This window comes from Micromys minutus (assembly GCF_963924665.1).
Source record: "Micromys minutus genome assembly, chromosome: 5".
In the NCBI taxonomy this organism is placed as follows: Eukaryota; Metazoa; Chordata; class Mammalia; order Rodentia; family Muridae; genus Micromys; species Micromys minutus.
The window spans coordinates 56,994,069-57,010,399 of record NC_137974.1 but is presented as its reverse complement, the minus strand read 5'-3'; the positions used below and the strand labels follow the sequence as shown (position 1 = coordinate 57,010,399).

At 49.2% G+C, this 16,331-nt stretch overlaps 1 protein-coding gene across 2 annotated transcripts; it reads right to left on the bottom strand.

Moving 5' to 3' along the window:
• Window positions 1-1,486: 1,486 nt before the first annotated feature.
• TAF8 (TATA-box binding protein associated factor 8) lies at window positions 1,487-15,961 on the bottom strand (the record flags this gene model as incomplete). Of its 2 annotated transcripts, none has more annotated exons than XM_080917261.1 (9): window positions 1,487-2,800; window positions 3,045-3,333; window positions 6,138-6,280; window positions 6,895-7,042; window positions 10,545-10,669; window positions 12,366-12,428; window positions 12,691-12,789; window positions 14,637-14,793; window positions 15,923-15,961. In XM_080917261.1, 8 exons carry the CDS (start codon window positions 15,959-15,961, stop codon window positions 3,070-3,072), a joined length of 1,038 nt encoding a protein of 345 aa, XP_080773387.1. In that variant the 3' UTR covers window positions 1,487-2,800; window positions 3,045-3,069. The 2 variants fall into 2 exon arrangements, with proteins under 2 accessions (XP_080773387.1, XP_080773388.1); XM_080917262.1 differs by having other exon boundaries at window positions 3,045-3,184.
• Window positions 15,962-16,331: the final 370 nt, after the last annotated feature.

The following is a 16,331-nucleotide window of genomic DNA, read 5'->3' as shown; positions in this document are numbered from 1 at the left end:
TATTTGGGGGGGGGGGGGGTGTGTGCCAGGAGGGATGCTTCTATGTGGAGTATGTGTGCAAAGCGTTCGTGTGTGGAGGGGGATACTGGGGGGGGTTTGAGACAAGGTCTATATGCTCCAGAATGGCCTGCCAGAGCTAGGTATGCACTTCTGACTTAAGCCACCCTACACTAGGACCAAGTTCAACCTCTTCCACCAGTGGGCCAGCCAGTATGTGGATGTGTGATGGAGGGATCAAAGGGACAGAATTCCCAACCACTGGAAAGCATTTATCTAAGCCTCTAAGGGAAACAACAGTCTGAGTACTGCTGTGTCCTCAGTGCAGGGCCAGACATTTGCTTTTAGAGGATATGAGTGTTCGTGATTGGATGTGTAAGACAGAACTGTGGCTAGCAAGAGTATCCCCTCCGAGATGAGAGTAGCTCCGTGGGACGGGCTGGAAGAGTAGCTAGAGAGGTTAAGAGCAACTACTGCTTTTGTCAGCCTCTCAGATGGAGTCTCAGCATCCAGTCGGCAGATCTCTATTTGCTCTCATTCTAAGGGATCCAAGTGCCCTCTTCTGGCCTCCAAGGATCCTCCCTTTGATTCCAGCATTTGGGATGCAGAGGTAGACAGGTCTGAGTTCGAAGCCAGCCGGACTTACTTAGGCCAGTTAGGGATACACAGTCAGTGTGTGGAGGGAAACATGAATCAGAACTGACAAGATTCATGACAAGTCGGGCAAAGGACATACATACGTTTCTGTGTTTGAAGTTTTATTATACAGGCTGGGCTGAGGACTGTGATCACATCTACCTAGGAAGGAGGACTTCTAGCAGCCTGGGTTACAGAACAAGTTCTACCATAGCCATTTAAGGAAACAAAACAACCTAACAACTTGGGGCTGGAGAGCTGGCTTGGCGGTTCAGAGTGCAGTTGCTCTTGGGGAGGTTCAGCACTCCATGGCAACTCACAACCTCCAGCACCCACGTAGCTATCGCTCTCTGCTGAGGGAACCAAGCACACACATACATGTGTGCAGACAAGACATTTGTACACACACAATTTTAAAAATCGTAAAAACAAATAAGAAGCAACAACTTGTTCTGGTTTTGAGGCTGGACTTGAGCTCAGTATCCCAAATCCTGGAATTGCAGGTGTGTGTTAGCACCACTCAGCATGCAAAAAATATCCACACAAAGTCACAGGAAAAGCTGCGTACAATACTTCTATGCCTACGTCTGATTCATTTACAAAGTTTTTATTAGAAATTTTTATTACAGGCCTTTCATAAATCACACTTTATTTTTCTTTTCAATAAGACCCCCAATTATAAAAAGTAGAAATTTATAAATGTACACATATTGAGAATTATACACGTTAACACAGCATTACTCAGACCCATGTCCCAGCATCTCACTTCCTAGAGAAAGACAGTGGGCAGTCCTGAGCTCTCGGGCAAGAGTCCCTCCCACCCCCACCCCCACCCCCACAATCAACAGGCACTGGCCTCCAACAGTGATAATAGTGAAAAAGTACAGACGTGCTCACTAGATGCACCAGGAACAGCAAGGGTGATACCTCCTGTCTGACCCTGGCTCAGAGCTGCCAAGTGTCTTCACAAGCTGTCAGGAGCCACACAGGTCAGTCTTCCTGTTCTGGCCTGGAAGTTCTGAGTCACAATGGAAATACACCTGTTTGGTCCGGAGCTGAGGAAGCTCATTTTCTCAGCATCCCTTGTCCTTCGACTCCAGACACAGCTCTTTCCCTCCAGACAGGGGACTGAAGACCCTAGAGATCAGCAGGATGGAGCCTCTACCAGCTTACCGGAAGCCAAGCCTGGGATACACACTGAGTTCTGGGATAGTTTGGACCACAGAGAGAGCCTGTCTCTGAAGCATGAGGGGTGGGGAGAGACAGCAGCGAGACTAGGAGGTGGAAGCAGCCGCCGCCAGGGCTGATGACATTTCAACTCAAGGACAACTTATCCAAGCTGTGTCAACTCCCACCTGCCATCCCTCCTTGGAGGCATTCATGATTAGTGGGAAAGTGTGGGGTGGTGTCTTCTCTCCAGGGAGGAGGTGGTGGATCCTGATGCCTCAGCAGGGTCCTCTCAGCCCCCTCCCTCCAGCAGGTGGGCAGGTAGCTTTCTACCACTAAGCTTAGACCTCTCCTGCCTGCTAAGTCCTCTTCATGGTGCTGTAAATCCAGGGCTCCTTTTTAAGTCACAGGTTAACTAACTATATCCCAGACCAGCTTTCCCCGGAAGGGTGCTTTGACTCCATGGTGGTGGTCATTTTAATCAAATGCTGGTTGAGATCAAGGCACACCACTGTCACTGATACTTTCACCTGTGCTCCTAGCTCCCAGCAGCCCCAGATTAAAGGTGGCTGTGGGCCTGTTTCCCACAGTCACTTTCCATCCAATCAGCAGGGATCCTGGGGTCCAGGTGAGAAGTGAGAGCTTGCTGAGTTTGTAGTCAGGCATCCAAGAGTTAGGGAAGATACACTTGGCCTCCATGTGCCTTCTTTCTGCCTCTTCCCTGGCCCTCCAGGTTCCAAAGGAATCAAGTCCCATGATAGATCAATGGAGTTACCAACAGTATGGCCGAAGGGACGGAGCAGTCCTTTACTGTACCGTGGTTTTCTTCACACACATTCAAGCACAGCAGGCTGTCTTCAGAGAAAGGTGCTGCTAAGTGACACAGCCCGGACGCAGCCAGAAGGACGCCACCCTCCTCTTCCCTCAGTGACTCCACTCCCCAGGAAAGCGGTGCTCTCTCCTTCACAGGGCAGCTTCCTTGTCATGTCAGGAGAGGGACCTAGAAGGAAGAAGAACCGTAGAGGCATTGTGGGCCCCTCCTGCTCTCCTAGGGAGAGCAGCATAGGCTGGCAGGACACAGCCGCTACAGTGCAGCGGGTACATGTGGGAGCCGAGGAAGAGAAGCAGAGGAAGCCCTCCTCTTGCCCAAGCAGTGCCCAGCAAGCTACACCCACTGGCAAGCCTATTCCTACCACGGAGCAGACAAGCAGGCTGGAGCAGACTGGAGCCAGCCTCCCACTCACTTCTTCCTACGGATCTTGGGCTTCTTCACGGGCCGCAGATAGGGGTTATCGATGATGCTCTCCTCCCCGTTCCGGCTGCCGGACAAGGAGGAGTTCTGCTGCAGGACAGAGGCGTTCTCCTTCTCAGCTCCGGAATCATCCTTTGAGCAAAAGCCGGAATAAAGCAGAACACCAGTGGTATGAGGAAGGACACTGTGACCAGGACAAGAACCACCTCTGCTGTTTCAACACCGTCTTCCCAGTACTGCCATCTCTGCGCACCTCGATGAGCCCCAGGCAGTGGCTGGCTCTAAAGGGAGAAACTGTGAACTCTGACAAACAATATTCTCCAGGGTCCTTGGCATCTTCAGAAGGTGGGGACATGGAGTGGAGACCTAGGAGGCTAGAATTTACATGCTTCAGGGAGAAAGTCTAACCCAATAGGATGAGGAAAGGAAGTGACCATGGGTATCTTGGAGTAAGGAACACAGGTCAGACCAATCAGTGTACAGGGTATCTGTCTCCTAGACCCAAACTAAGGTACCCAATCTCTCATTTCTGGCCCTTGGAACCAAGAACCAGTGACCATATTCCAGTATACTCAAGAACATTCCGGAATCCTGAAGTGAAGCTCAGCAAGGCAGAGCAGAGTCCATGACGTTAAACCTAGAAACTGTCCTGGAGGCGTGAGTGGTGAGCCTCCTTTCCTTATCCGTATGCACCCTCTCCCCAGTCCCACATCTGCCCTTCATTTTTCTGTTCTTTACTGAACAGTAGCAGCAGGGCCAGGGCATGGGCCTCCACACCCAGAGCATGACCTGGCTGCTCGGGCCCAGTGACCAGAAGCTGACCTGCAGTGGCCCCTGGTGACACACCATGGGTGCCCTGGAGGAACTGAGTTATTTAAAGGAGTGGTTGCTGTCAGTCATACTGTGACCAGATGGCAAAAAAAGAGTAGAGGCTTCATCTCAAGGACAGCTGGGCTGAATGCAGACACCAGTCTCTGGCTTACTGGGCCTCCATGCTCTGGATGGCTTCTAGGTTTTGCAACATCTCCACACTATCCATTAACTCCGACCCCCTGCAAGGCTACCCCATCCAGTAATGTCCTTGAGTCCTCCCACGCTAAAGCCAGGAAGTGTACTCCAGCCACTGGAGAGTCCCTCTCCAAAACCAGAGCCGAAAGACCAACTCCAACGGGGCCAGGTATGGAGGTCTGAGCCAGCTCCAGGCCTGAGTTCTGAGTACCACGCCCGCAGTCCACCATTCCTCCACAGCCAGACCCCAAAGTTACTCAAAGGCCGTTCAACTGCACCTCAAACACGTTCTCGGACAATCGGTCAGAGTGACACGAAGGGCCCCACAAATCAGATGTTAGGGTCTCTCTACCAAAGACGGCTTGTGGAAATGCTACTTGCTATGATCTGCCCCCTTCAGACACAGAGAGCCCCAAGACAGAAAATAAAATGGGCTCCTTGTGTAGAGGCACACCAGCAACCCGTCTCCAGGCTGTCGCTTCCGCTGCCATGCCGAAGGCTCCAAGCCCAGCGGCAACTTGTCCTCTGTGCCACCGCTGGTTCCCCACCTTGCTTGACAGTGCCAGACAAAAATCCCGTAGGCACCGCACATTCAGTGTGCCTCAGCTTTCCCTGGTGCTCCACCTGACTCTTTCCACTGTGGGGACAAGCCACCACCCTTCAGGTGCCTGGAACTGGTGAGCTCTGCAGTCACACTGGTTTCTTTTCTGCCACACAACTCCCATCTGTCAGGACATCCTCCTGACTTTACTTATCGATACAATCAGACCATTTGCACTATCTCTGCTGTGACCCATACTTGTCCCTGGCTTACATCCCTGTGACAGCTTCCTAACGGGGCAGCGTTCCCTCTGGGGCCCACTGTCACTGTAGCCATTAACGATGTTTCCAGAAGTTGACCAGTCTCCTTCCCTGGCTCCATGCCCCCTGCAACTCTGCTCACCCAGCTCCTGAAGCAGCTGGCCCAGTTCACTCCCTTCCTTTCTTCTCTCTTTCCCATCTTTCTATCCCAGCCACTGGTGTTCCTCGGGCCCTGGGTGGCAGCCAGTATCATGGCTCACTCTCCTTTCCTCTCCCTTCAAGTCTCTGCTTGGTGGTCCACCCTGAGTGTCTGTTATTGGAAGCAAAGCCCCATCTTTGCTATGTACGGTTTCATCTTGAATGTGTGAGGGATGACTTTACAGGTCTCGGGAGCACAGGTTTTACCTACTAGGGTCACTGCTGTACCCTGAGCAGCCACAACAGTGTCAGACACATGCTCAGAGGACATGATTGATAGGATTTCTGGGCTGCTTTACAAGAGCTAGTTCAAATGAGAGAACAGAGAACAAAAAACCATTGGCTTCTCTAAACTCACTGCTCCTTTATATTCAAGGGCATGGAGGAAGGGGTCAGGGTTAAAGTCCCACAGCAACGGTCCCTGAGAGACACCCTCATACCAGGAGACAAGGGGAAGTTTAACGTTGGTCACGGAGTGAGATGTGACTGTGTTATAATCCCAGCGCTGAGCAGGCAGAGGCAGAATCAGGATTTCTAATCTGTGATCACATTTTGCGGGCTACCAGAATAGTAACAAGTCCAAATAACTGTCTTTTTATTGTACTTTGTATGGAAGACAGTGGCTGTGCAGCCTAACACAGCAGAGGGTACCATGAGCTAGCTCACTCTACCTCAGGCTGGCCCTATAAGTATTCTTCCCCCTGCCTGGAAACTCCAGAGACATGTACAGATGTTGGTCTCTTCAGGTCTCTACCCAAATGTCACCTCTAATCACTCCACCACTTCCATAGGTCCATGTCAAATCTCTACAGCTCCTGAGGGCAGGCTTTGTCTGTCAGGCCTCACACTAGTTCCTCACACCCTCACACAGGGTCTGGACCTGGCAACGCTCCTTCAACCTTTGCTCAATGTATGACTCCCCAGATTTGTCTCTTGTGATGGAGGCTGGTCATCATGCAAGCTTCTAATAGACAGCCAGAGACGTGGGTTAGGCCCGGATCAGTTCCCAGAGGCAGGGGCCGAGTGTGGGACAGGCTGTTTTGGGAGTACTGTGAGGCAGGCAGAAGGGAGAACCCACCGTGCTGATATGAAGAGCGATGTTCTCTGTATCTGTTTGCTCGTCCTGCTCCGAGGAGTCGGTCTCTTCCATCTGCTGAATCTCCAGCTCAGAGGGAAGCAAGGCCGTGAGGTAGGGGATGGTGAAAGGTCTGGCAGCAATCACTAGAAATTGGAAGAAAGCCGTGAGTCTGTCAAGTAGGCAGAGGAAGCCAGGTGGAGTGCTGCCCAGTTACCATGACCTTGAGGTAGTTAATTCAAAAGGCAAAACTAAGGGTTCCTCACTCATGGGTCTGGAAGGGCTGGCAGTGTGAGGTGCTGTGTAGGGAGTGGTTAGCACCTGCGGATCTTTGTCCCCAGTCACTGCAGGCACCGGCAGAATGGATGCTTACCGAATAAATGGGCCAATCTCCTCATTCAGCTTTACCCAAGATCCCTCATAGAGATAAGAGAGTTGGTCAACAAAGCCTAAGTGTGACGCTAATGGACAGCTGGCTGCGGACACCAGTGTTCCTCCCGCCACCTGAGACACCCTTCCCCTGGAGGCTCTCTGCTGCTCAGGGCTCAGCCACCACAAGCTAACCTAAACTCGCTGCCACCAATGTATGAGAGGCTTCCTGTTTGGGAATCATCAGGTAGAAACAGGCTCTGGGGCTGTGGGGGAGGAACCATGGAGCTGAAGAATAAAGTACACTAGAGAAAACCACGAAGGCACACTCATCTGTCCCCACCGCTCTGAGAGAAAGGAAAGGTGGTGTGATTAGAGGGGTGGCTCTCACACGGGAAAGTGCTGACATCATCCTTGAAAAGACTCTGGGTCTCGCCCGTCTTGGCCATGAAGCGGGTGAGTGCTCGCTCCACGTCTCGCCTCTGAGATGCGGCCTTCTCCCGAAGGACCTGGTAGTCAGACACCGGCTCACGGTATGTCTAGGAGAACAACAGAGACGCCAGGCTGAGCTCCTGCCACCTTCAGCTCTCCTCGGGCCTGCCTTGCTGCAGCTATGACCTTCCGAGACTAACATTAGAGCAAAGGTACAGAGGACAATGGAGGACTCTCAGTATGTGCATATTCATGAAGGAAAATGTAAACATTTACTACAACGTGGACTGGGTCTTCATTCAGCTTCCATGGCAGCTTTAGGTTGTAGGACACCGCTCCTAAAGGACTTGGAACTCTCAAGGAGCCCTAAGAGGAACCTCCGCCCCCTCAGAGTAACTGGCACCCTGCAGTGTATGTGTGGTGGCCCATGTGCACTTGCATACTGTACCATCCCCTTGGCTTAAATCTGCCCTCTTCAAAAAGACACACTGGTCCCAAAAGACTCCCCCTAGAAGTATACAATACTGGCCCTGGTGGCACATTCAGGCAGGTATCAGTGAAGTCAAGGCCAGCCTGGTCAAAGGAAGGGAGGGGAAATGAAATGCATGGTGAGGTGGCTCAGAAGGTCAGGGCTCACCAAGCCTGAGCACCTGAGTTCTGACTTCAGGAACACACGGATCAAAGGGGAGGCAACTCCCTCACCGTCTCTGACGGCCACACATCCATGTATACCACACACACTGTGGTGAGAGCCCACACACAGATAAATGAAATAAATGTAATTGTTAAAAAAGGAAAGAAAACCAGACTGAGTCTGTTGTGAGTAGAACCGAGAGGGTCAAGGACAGGACTCTGCCAAGCTTGTGCCTTGCTGGGCATCTCGGGAACATTCAGGACCCAGTAAGGACGAGCAGAATCTCATGTTTTACATGTAATCGTAGAGATGACACTGTAACCCTGACAAAGCCAGCTTGTCATGACAGAAAGGCAGGCTTTAAACTTCTAAAGACTTTTTCAAGGGCTGGAGAGTTGGCTCAGGGGTTAAGAGCTCTTGATCTCACAAAGGTGATTCCCAGCACACACATGAAGGCTCGCCACTTCCTCAGGAACCAGCACGCATGTGGTGCACAGACACACATGCAGGCAAAAAACTCTTATATGCAAAATAAAATACACCATAAAAAGGGAGGAGAGGGAGGGAAAGAGAAGTAAATGCTCATAGCCATCAGGTGCATGTGGACGCCAGAAGGTGGCCAATTCTTTGGAACTAGTTACAGTGGCTGTGGACTGCCCAGCATGGGTACTGGGAACTGAACTCTTCTCTGAGACCAGCAAGCACTCTTAAACTCTGAGTCAACTCTCCAGCCCTGTTTTTTTAGTTTTTTATTTTATTATTATATTTTGAGACAGTGTCTCACTTATGTAGCCCTGGCTGGCTTGGTACTCAGAGATTAGCCTGCCTCTGCCTCCAAAGTGCTATGACTAAAGGCATGTGCCACCATACCTGGCCACATCTTTTGGTGTACAATGTTTTTAACTAGAAGAACCATTAAAGAACTAAAGTAAACTGATCTAGAGATTGGGCTTGCAATTCAGTATCTTACACCAAGACACCAGGAAGAAAGAGCAAGGTTCCCACTCAAAAGTCACAGATTTCCTGAGCCTTCAGGGCGGGTGAGGTTATCTTTTAAGATTTATTTATTTCATGTATGTGAGTACACTGTAGCTATCTTCAGACATACCAGAAGAGGACATTAAATCCCATTACAGATGGTTGTGAGCCACCATGTAGTTCCTGGGAATTGAACTCAGGACCTCTGGAAGAGCAGTCAGTGCTCTTAACCACTGAGCCATCTTTCCAGCCCAAGGTTATTTTTTAATATATACTATTTTGTAGTAGATTAATAATACTCATAAATAAGCATTTTGATGCAGGTCTGACAACGTACACTCGTAACCTCAGCACTTCAGAAGAACAGGCAGGAGGACCTGGAGTCTGATGTCAGTCTTAACTACACTATGGCAGAGGCTAACCTGAGCTGCTGAGACTCAGTCTCAAACAACCAACACTAACATTATTTTTCTTGTCAGGATCCATTAACACACTATATAAAAGAGGGAGTAACACTATTTATTGAACTGTATTCCCATAAAGAAGTGTTTAGATGTAGTGAACTTCAATCCTGGCATCTCACATGACCTTACTTGGAAACAGAGTCACCAAAGCTGTCATCAATTAGGAAGAAGTCATGGAGTAAAGACAAATGGTGTCCTATGGGAAGACAAAGTATTCTATTGGGTTTTGGTTTTGTGACACAGAGTTTCACTGGGCAGCCTTGGCTGTCCTGGAACTCGTTCTGCAAAGCAGGCTGGTTTACCTCACACAGATCCCCTGCCTCTGCCTCCAGAGAGCCGGGATTAAAGGAGTACAGTACTATTGTCAGCAATTTTTATTTATTTTTTTGGATAAAGTACTTTAAACTACAGAGGTAGACAGCCAGCACCATGTGAGACTTGAAGGTTGGAGTGACACACCTATAAACCAAGAAATGCTGGAGAAACGTCTCCCTCTTCCTCCCCCAGGTACAGCAAGATGAACACAGAGTCCCTGCAGGTTTCAGAGGGAACATGGCTCTGAGAACGCCTTGATTTTGCACTTCTGACCCTTAGGACGGTGAACTGACACACTCTGTACTGTCCTAAGTCATCTCGTTTGCAGACACTCTGAGAGACTGCAGTCCAGAGCAACTGCAGTCAGTTCCTTCCCTGGAGCCTATACTGAGAGGTATCACTGAGACTCACCCTACGTTCTGCACCAGTATTCCTGCTCGAAGGAAACGTGGGGAGTTCTATCTGTGGAGGTACCAACACGCCAAGGATGGCATGAGCTTGTCACAACCTCAGGGTATCCAAGTGATTCATGCATTTCAAGCAACTTTCTCCTGGGTAATGACTTTTGGGTAGTGAGAGACTTGGAAAATCCAGAAAGCATATGCAGGACCCACTACAGCAACCAATAACCCCAACAACAATCAGCACAGACATGTGGAACAGCTTCTCCGTTTTGCTGTGCGGCTAAGGAACTTTGTGTTTGGTGGGAGAGGAGATTTCTTGTTAACTATTCTTGTGCTGGCATCGTTAAGATTTTAATTCTCAGGGGCTGGAGAGATGGCTTATTGGTTAAGAGCACTGGCCATTCTTTCAGAGGACCTGAGTTCAATTCCCAGCACCCACATCCAATCCCACAGGATCCAATGCCTTCTCCTGGCCTTTGTGAGCACTCAGCACACAGACATATACACAGGCGAAACACCCACACACATAAAACTTTTAAAATAAATCCTCTTACTGGGCCAGATTGCTTTACTCTGTGCTTCTCCCCCTCTGTCTCTTTAAGACAACATCTCACTCTGTAGCCCAGGCTGGCCTCAAATGCATAGTAACCCTTCTGCCTCAGCCTTCCAAGGACCATGATGACAGGAGTGAGCCACCATAACAAGATGGCGTCCCTGAGGGAAGCCGCCCTGAGAGCTGAAGGGTGCTCTCCTCTGCAACCTCCATTAACCATGTTTCACATTTGCACAAGCCCTAGGCAGCTCCAGAACTCACCGGAGTTTTGATGTAGGTGTGGGGATCCGGAAACTCAGGAAAATGGCTGGGGATGTGTGGTGGGTGAGGTCGGTTCTGCCCTGCAGTGAGGGCCTTGGGTGTCACTGGTTGATTGGTCACTGGAGCTACAACAAAGTTGCAACTAGTTAGTTTCCAACCCCTACACTCTAAAGATGACAGTCTCTGTCAAACCCCTCTCATCTCACTGGATCACAACTAAGTACTTTGTAATTTTACTGACCAAAGGCCTTCCATAACCTTTCCAGATCAGCACCCAATGCCGCTCTGCTCTGCCCTGCCCTGCCAAGTAATCTTGCTGAGATTTCAATCGATGATGACTGGCCTACAAGCCTCTTGCATCAGCAGGAGAGTGGCTGTCACCAAAGCCACTGCATAAAAAGAACATGCTGAAGGTCACTAGGGTCTGTGTGTGGGCTGCTGTCTTTCCAGAGGGTAGGCGGGCACTACCAGCAGCGTTCAGTGGCGTAGCGCATGCTCAGCGTGCAGGGCGCTGTGGAGTCTAGTCCCATCACTGTTCATTGTACCCAAATAACCAATACCAAGCTGGGGGGTGTGGGCTTAACAACTGCAAGAGGGAAGGAAACGGCTCGCTCCACCGTTTGTCTCCAACGCAGTGGGGAGATGCTCAGTGAAGAAAGGAGCTTTCCACCAAGCCAGCCTCTAGGACCCACATGGTGGAGGGAGACAGCCAACTCCACAAAGCTGTCCTCTGACCTCCACCTGCATGCCATGGCATGAGTATGCACACACAGAGAACAAATAGATTCAATGTCTACAAAGTTCCCAATGCAGGAAAAAAAGTGACTTCAAGAAATAAGTACAGCCAGGAGCTTCCGGTGCATATCTCTAATCCCAGTGCTCAAGATACAGAGGCAGGCAGATCTCTGAGTTTGAGGCCAGCCTGGTCTATAGAATGAATTCGAGGATAGCCAAGGCTACACAGAGAAAGCCTGTCTCAAAATACCGCTGGAGAGATGGCTCAGCTGTTAAGAGCACTGGCTGATCTTCCAGGGGTCCTGAGTTCAAATCCCAGCAACCACATGGTAGCTCACAACCATCTGTAATGAGATCTGATGCCTTCTTCTGGTGTGTCTGAAGACAGCTATAGTGTACTCATATATAATGAATAAATCTTTAAAAAAAAAAAAAAAAAAAAAAAAAAAAAACCAGTACAACATTTTCCCCTCAAGTCCTTACACTAAAGTAGTTACTCCCTACTTAGCTTAGGAGACCCACTTTTATCTAAAGCAGACTTTGAGTCCCACCTATGTAGCTCAGGCTAGGACAGACCTCACTCCCTACAGTACACTAGAACTCTAAAGCACCCCCACCACCTCACAAGTGCTAGAACTCAGGCACATCCACCAAATAGCAGCAGTTCAGATTATGTGAGCCACGAACCTCTGCCTCTGTAACGTGAACGCAATCTTAGATGGTTAGCAAAGGAGCTGCATGCCACAAACTGGTACAAAAGCACACTTTGTCCAGACCACAGAGTTTGCCAACCCTGATGTAGAGAAGCAAGAACTTGCACAGTTTTCGGTATGGTCATTTGCTCTTCAGGGCTAAAATGTAACAGCAGTAGCGCAGGCATGGCTCAGCCGCCTGGAGGCTGAGCTTCACAATCTAACCCCACTGCACAGACAAAAGCAGGCTGGGAGCAGCTCGCCACCCCAGGGACTGGAAGGGAACACGCAACAGGAACACAGCTGCCACTCTCAAGCCTGCCTTCCTCTCTCACCAAGACACACTGTGGTCGCCGAGTACGGACTATAACAACCTGGGTTTAAAGCCACTTACGCGCAGTGATGACCATCCTCTGAGAGCGTTTTGCATAAGCAGGTAGAGTGTCAACATTGAACCCTAGGGACAAGAAAACCAGTCATCGCCAGGTTCTGATGTTGACATGATACTGGGAGCTACCTGTGTGAAAAGGGGGCTTAACCGCCCAACTTAGCCACTATTCTGCCCCTCGAAAGAACTCCCACATGGACTTAGGAGGTCTCTGAGATGGGGTCAAAGGACTCCTTCATCACAACTTTCTAACTAAAAGCAGATCAGGGAAAATAGGATGGAACCCCCAGGCTTCCTCTCCCTGGTGATCCTACACTGAAGACAAACTTACCCATTTCGACCAGTGTGACCACGATGTCCGACAGTGTGGGCTGGGTCCTCGCTGTGTGCTCGCAGTATGACTTGGCACTTCTCCCAATTTCTGAGATGTCTACAAGGGCAAAGGCCAGAGTTTCTCCAAAGTTCACAACAAGATTACCAGGTGGGCTGCCAGTTATGCTTTATTTATAAATGACCAGTGGCAGGGCTCGCACGGCACTAGTGTGTGCTCACACACAGCAGCATCTACAACTTGTAGAAGGAAGCACCATGTTTGAAAGTGATGTCTAACTGAGTGGCAGACAAAGTGATGAATCAGAGAAAGGTTTAACAAAACGGGATATGCCCAACCTCATAGAGAAGACAGAGGAAAGGGAAGCTACTTCAGGGGCAGGGCAGAGAAAGAGGAAGAGAGGTTGTTTTACAGGGACAGTTATAGAGAGAACAAGCTAAACACAGGTGAAAATAGAAGGAACCAGAGAATGATGAGCCAGAAGATTAGAACAGATTGCCCATGTTAGTATGAGAAACTGAGAGAAGCCAGATTCTGTCAGATTAGAGAGGAGTCTGAATCAGAACAGCTGAGTTAACCAGCCAGTCAGAGTTCAGAAAGAACCAGGACGGGGTGAGTTTATTTAGCAGAAAGCCTCAGAGTTGAAAACATTCTAGACACAGATGAGATTATATGCGGCTAGAAGCTTCCAGGACTAGGCCTAGGTTGGCAGGCTGAAGTGGTAAAGCCCCAAGGATAACAATTACATCAGACAAACAAGAGATACATTTAAAATTCACAACAATCAAATGGTGGGAAAGGATCTGACATATTATAACATACTGACAGATTATAACACATAAACCAACTTGGATACACACACAATAAACTGGTTTTGCTTGTTAGTTTTGAGACAGGTTCTCGTATAGCCTCAAACTCCATGTGCAGCGGAGACTGGATTTGAACTCCTGATATTCCTGCCTCCACCTCCCAAGGCTAGGATTATAGTGTGACCAGCACCACCTAGTTACACAATGGAGTATGAGGTCACCTTCAAAAGAAATGAAGTTTTTCAAATGGCATGAAATCTATAACATGAATAAACTTTGAGACACTATGTAAATGAAATAAGCCAGGCACAAAAGGACAAACATTTTTCAGATTCCAGTTATCTGAAGAACAGAGGAAAAATAAATACAAAGCAAAAGCAGAGCCTGTGAAACGGCTCAGCGGGAAAGGTGCTTGCTGCCAATGACCAAGTTTCATCTCTGGGATGCAGATGGTGGAAGGAGTTAACTGATTGCCACGTGTTATCCCACTGACCTTCATACACGTGCTATGCCTTCTATGCAGTCCCTCCCCCACACACAAACAAGGAAATACGAGTAATTTTTAAAGAGATATGTTGGGCTGGAGAGATGGTTCAGTGGTTAAGAGCACTGGATGCTCTTCTAGATGGTCCTGAGTTCAATTCCCAGCAACCACATGGTGGCTCACAACCATCTGTAATGGGATCTGATGCCCTCTTCTGGTGTGTGTCTGAAGACAGTAACAGTGTACTCATATATAATAAATAGAGAGATTAGGCCAAGCAATGGTAGCACATGCCTTTGATCTTAGCACTCAGGAGGCAGATAAATCTATAAGTTCAAAGCCAGCCTGGTCTACAGAGCAAGTTCCAGGATGGCTAGGGGTGCATAGAAAAACCCTGTCTTGAAAAAACAAATGGGGGGAGGAGGGTAAAAAAACAAAACAAAACAAAAAAAAACAAATTCAAAAACAGAAAGTAGACAGAAGTTCTTGGGGCTGTGGAGAAGACAGAACCCAGTTCTGTTGAGGGGCACAGGGCTTTGGGCATTTGGGCTTTTCACTCTACAATGGACATTTTTGTTTCTTCTTCCAAGAGCAGGGGGCACACTATCTGGTCTGTAACGGAGACAGCAGGCCTGGTGCTTCTTGGTACTCACAGCTCTGCAGCATCTCTGTCAGCGTCTCCACAGATGCTTTCTCAGCACTCTCAAATCCCGCCTCCGTCAGCAAAGAGCTCACAACCACCTGCAGGGTCCTCCTCCGGGCCAGATGGTAGTTATCAGCGGGGTTAGTGGACTGTTTATTTCCCGGTCTCTGGAAATCAGAAGCCCAGAGAGAGAAGACTTTGAACTACTAGAAAAGAATTAAACCACAGACTTCACACCGTCAGGAACAACAAAATGTCCTGTTTTCTCCCCTCCTCCGGTCTCACTCTGTAGTTCATGCAGGCTGGCCTAACCCTAGACACGTAGCCTAGGCTGAAAACTGTAATCCTCTCATTTCTCCCTGCCAAGCCCATGAATTACACAGGTGTGAACCAACTTTTTCCTGGACAGTAAAAGTTCTCTTTTGTTAAACATCTATCAGTGTTTAATACTTAGACTTACAGAGCTTACCAAATGAGTAATAACTGAGTATCCAAATCCAGAGACTTCCAATAGGATAAACGTTACTTGCTCAAAAAAAAATTACTTGTAAATAGATGTGTGTGTTGTGTGCGTGTGTGTTCCTGTGAATGCAGGTGCCGCACCCTGCAGGCCCGGATTCCATGAGGGAGTTTCAGGCGATTGTGAGCCACTCCACCAAACTCAGGTCTTCTGAAAGAGCAACAGTCCGTCTTAACCACTAAAGCCATCTCTCCAGCCCCATTCACTTCTTTCTGGAGCGAAGTATCAGAATATATACACGAATTGGTCGGTGGTGGGCATGTCTTTATCCCCAGCACGCGGAAGGCAGAGGCAGGCGCGAGAGGAGGTAGAGAGGGAGGAAGGGGGGGGGGGGAATAAGGAACTAAGCGAATAAATCTGTCTTCTTGTCCTATCAAACCATTTCAGTAACAAGGAAAATTAAATCAGTAACACCACCAGATGCAGAGGAGGTATAAGAATCACCCCAAAGAAAGGCCAAGCAGGTATTTTGCGAAGGGACATCCTTCCAACTTTGACTGGCCAGTAAGAGAGTAAAAACAGCCTCTTCCGACCAATCAGAAGGTGTTCCGGGTTTCCACCCAACAGGGAACAAGCCAATCAAGTCTCAGGTGCAGCAATTTAGGAGGCCGCTGCCAAGTGTCAAGCAGTGGGGAATGCTACGGCCAGAGATACTCTCCAGCCCCGGATCTCAGAGCGGGCCTGGGTCTCTCGGTACGAGACTGTGGCCCAAACCGTGGGAAAGATCCAGAAGACCCAAACTCTGTCGGCTTCACGCCGCGCATCTCCAACCTTACCGTTCCAGAGCCACCAGGCCCGGTCGCAGTGTCAGCCATCTTGCTCGCGTAGTGTGCGTGAGCGCGGGGCACGATGGAACTTGTAGTTGAGGGGTGGGGAGATGGCGAAGGGCGGGACCTCAAGCCCCGCCTTGTAGAAAATCTGTAAGAAAGTCTGTGAGCCTGGGGCAGTGGAGGGAGATCAGATCGGGATATTATCCCAAGCTCATGTGAGTTTGTGTGAACCAAGCTTTCATGGGCACTTCAGCTGCCCTAGCAATTGATCTGGAAGACGTTCTGTGTGTTATAGTGGGTTAAAAGAAACATATTTTGGCCAGGAGCCTGCTATCTATAATCCCAACACTTTGAGGCTGAGGCCACAGGATCTGGAGTTCCAGGCTAGCTTGGGCTATGTAATGAGTTAAAGGCC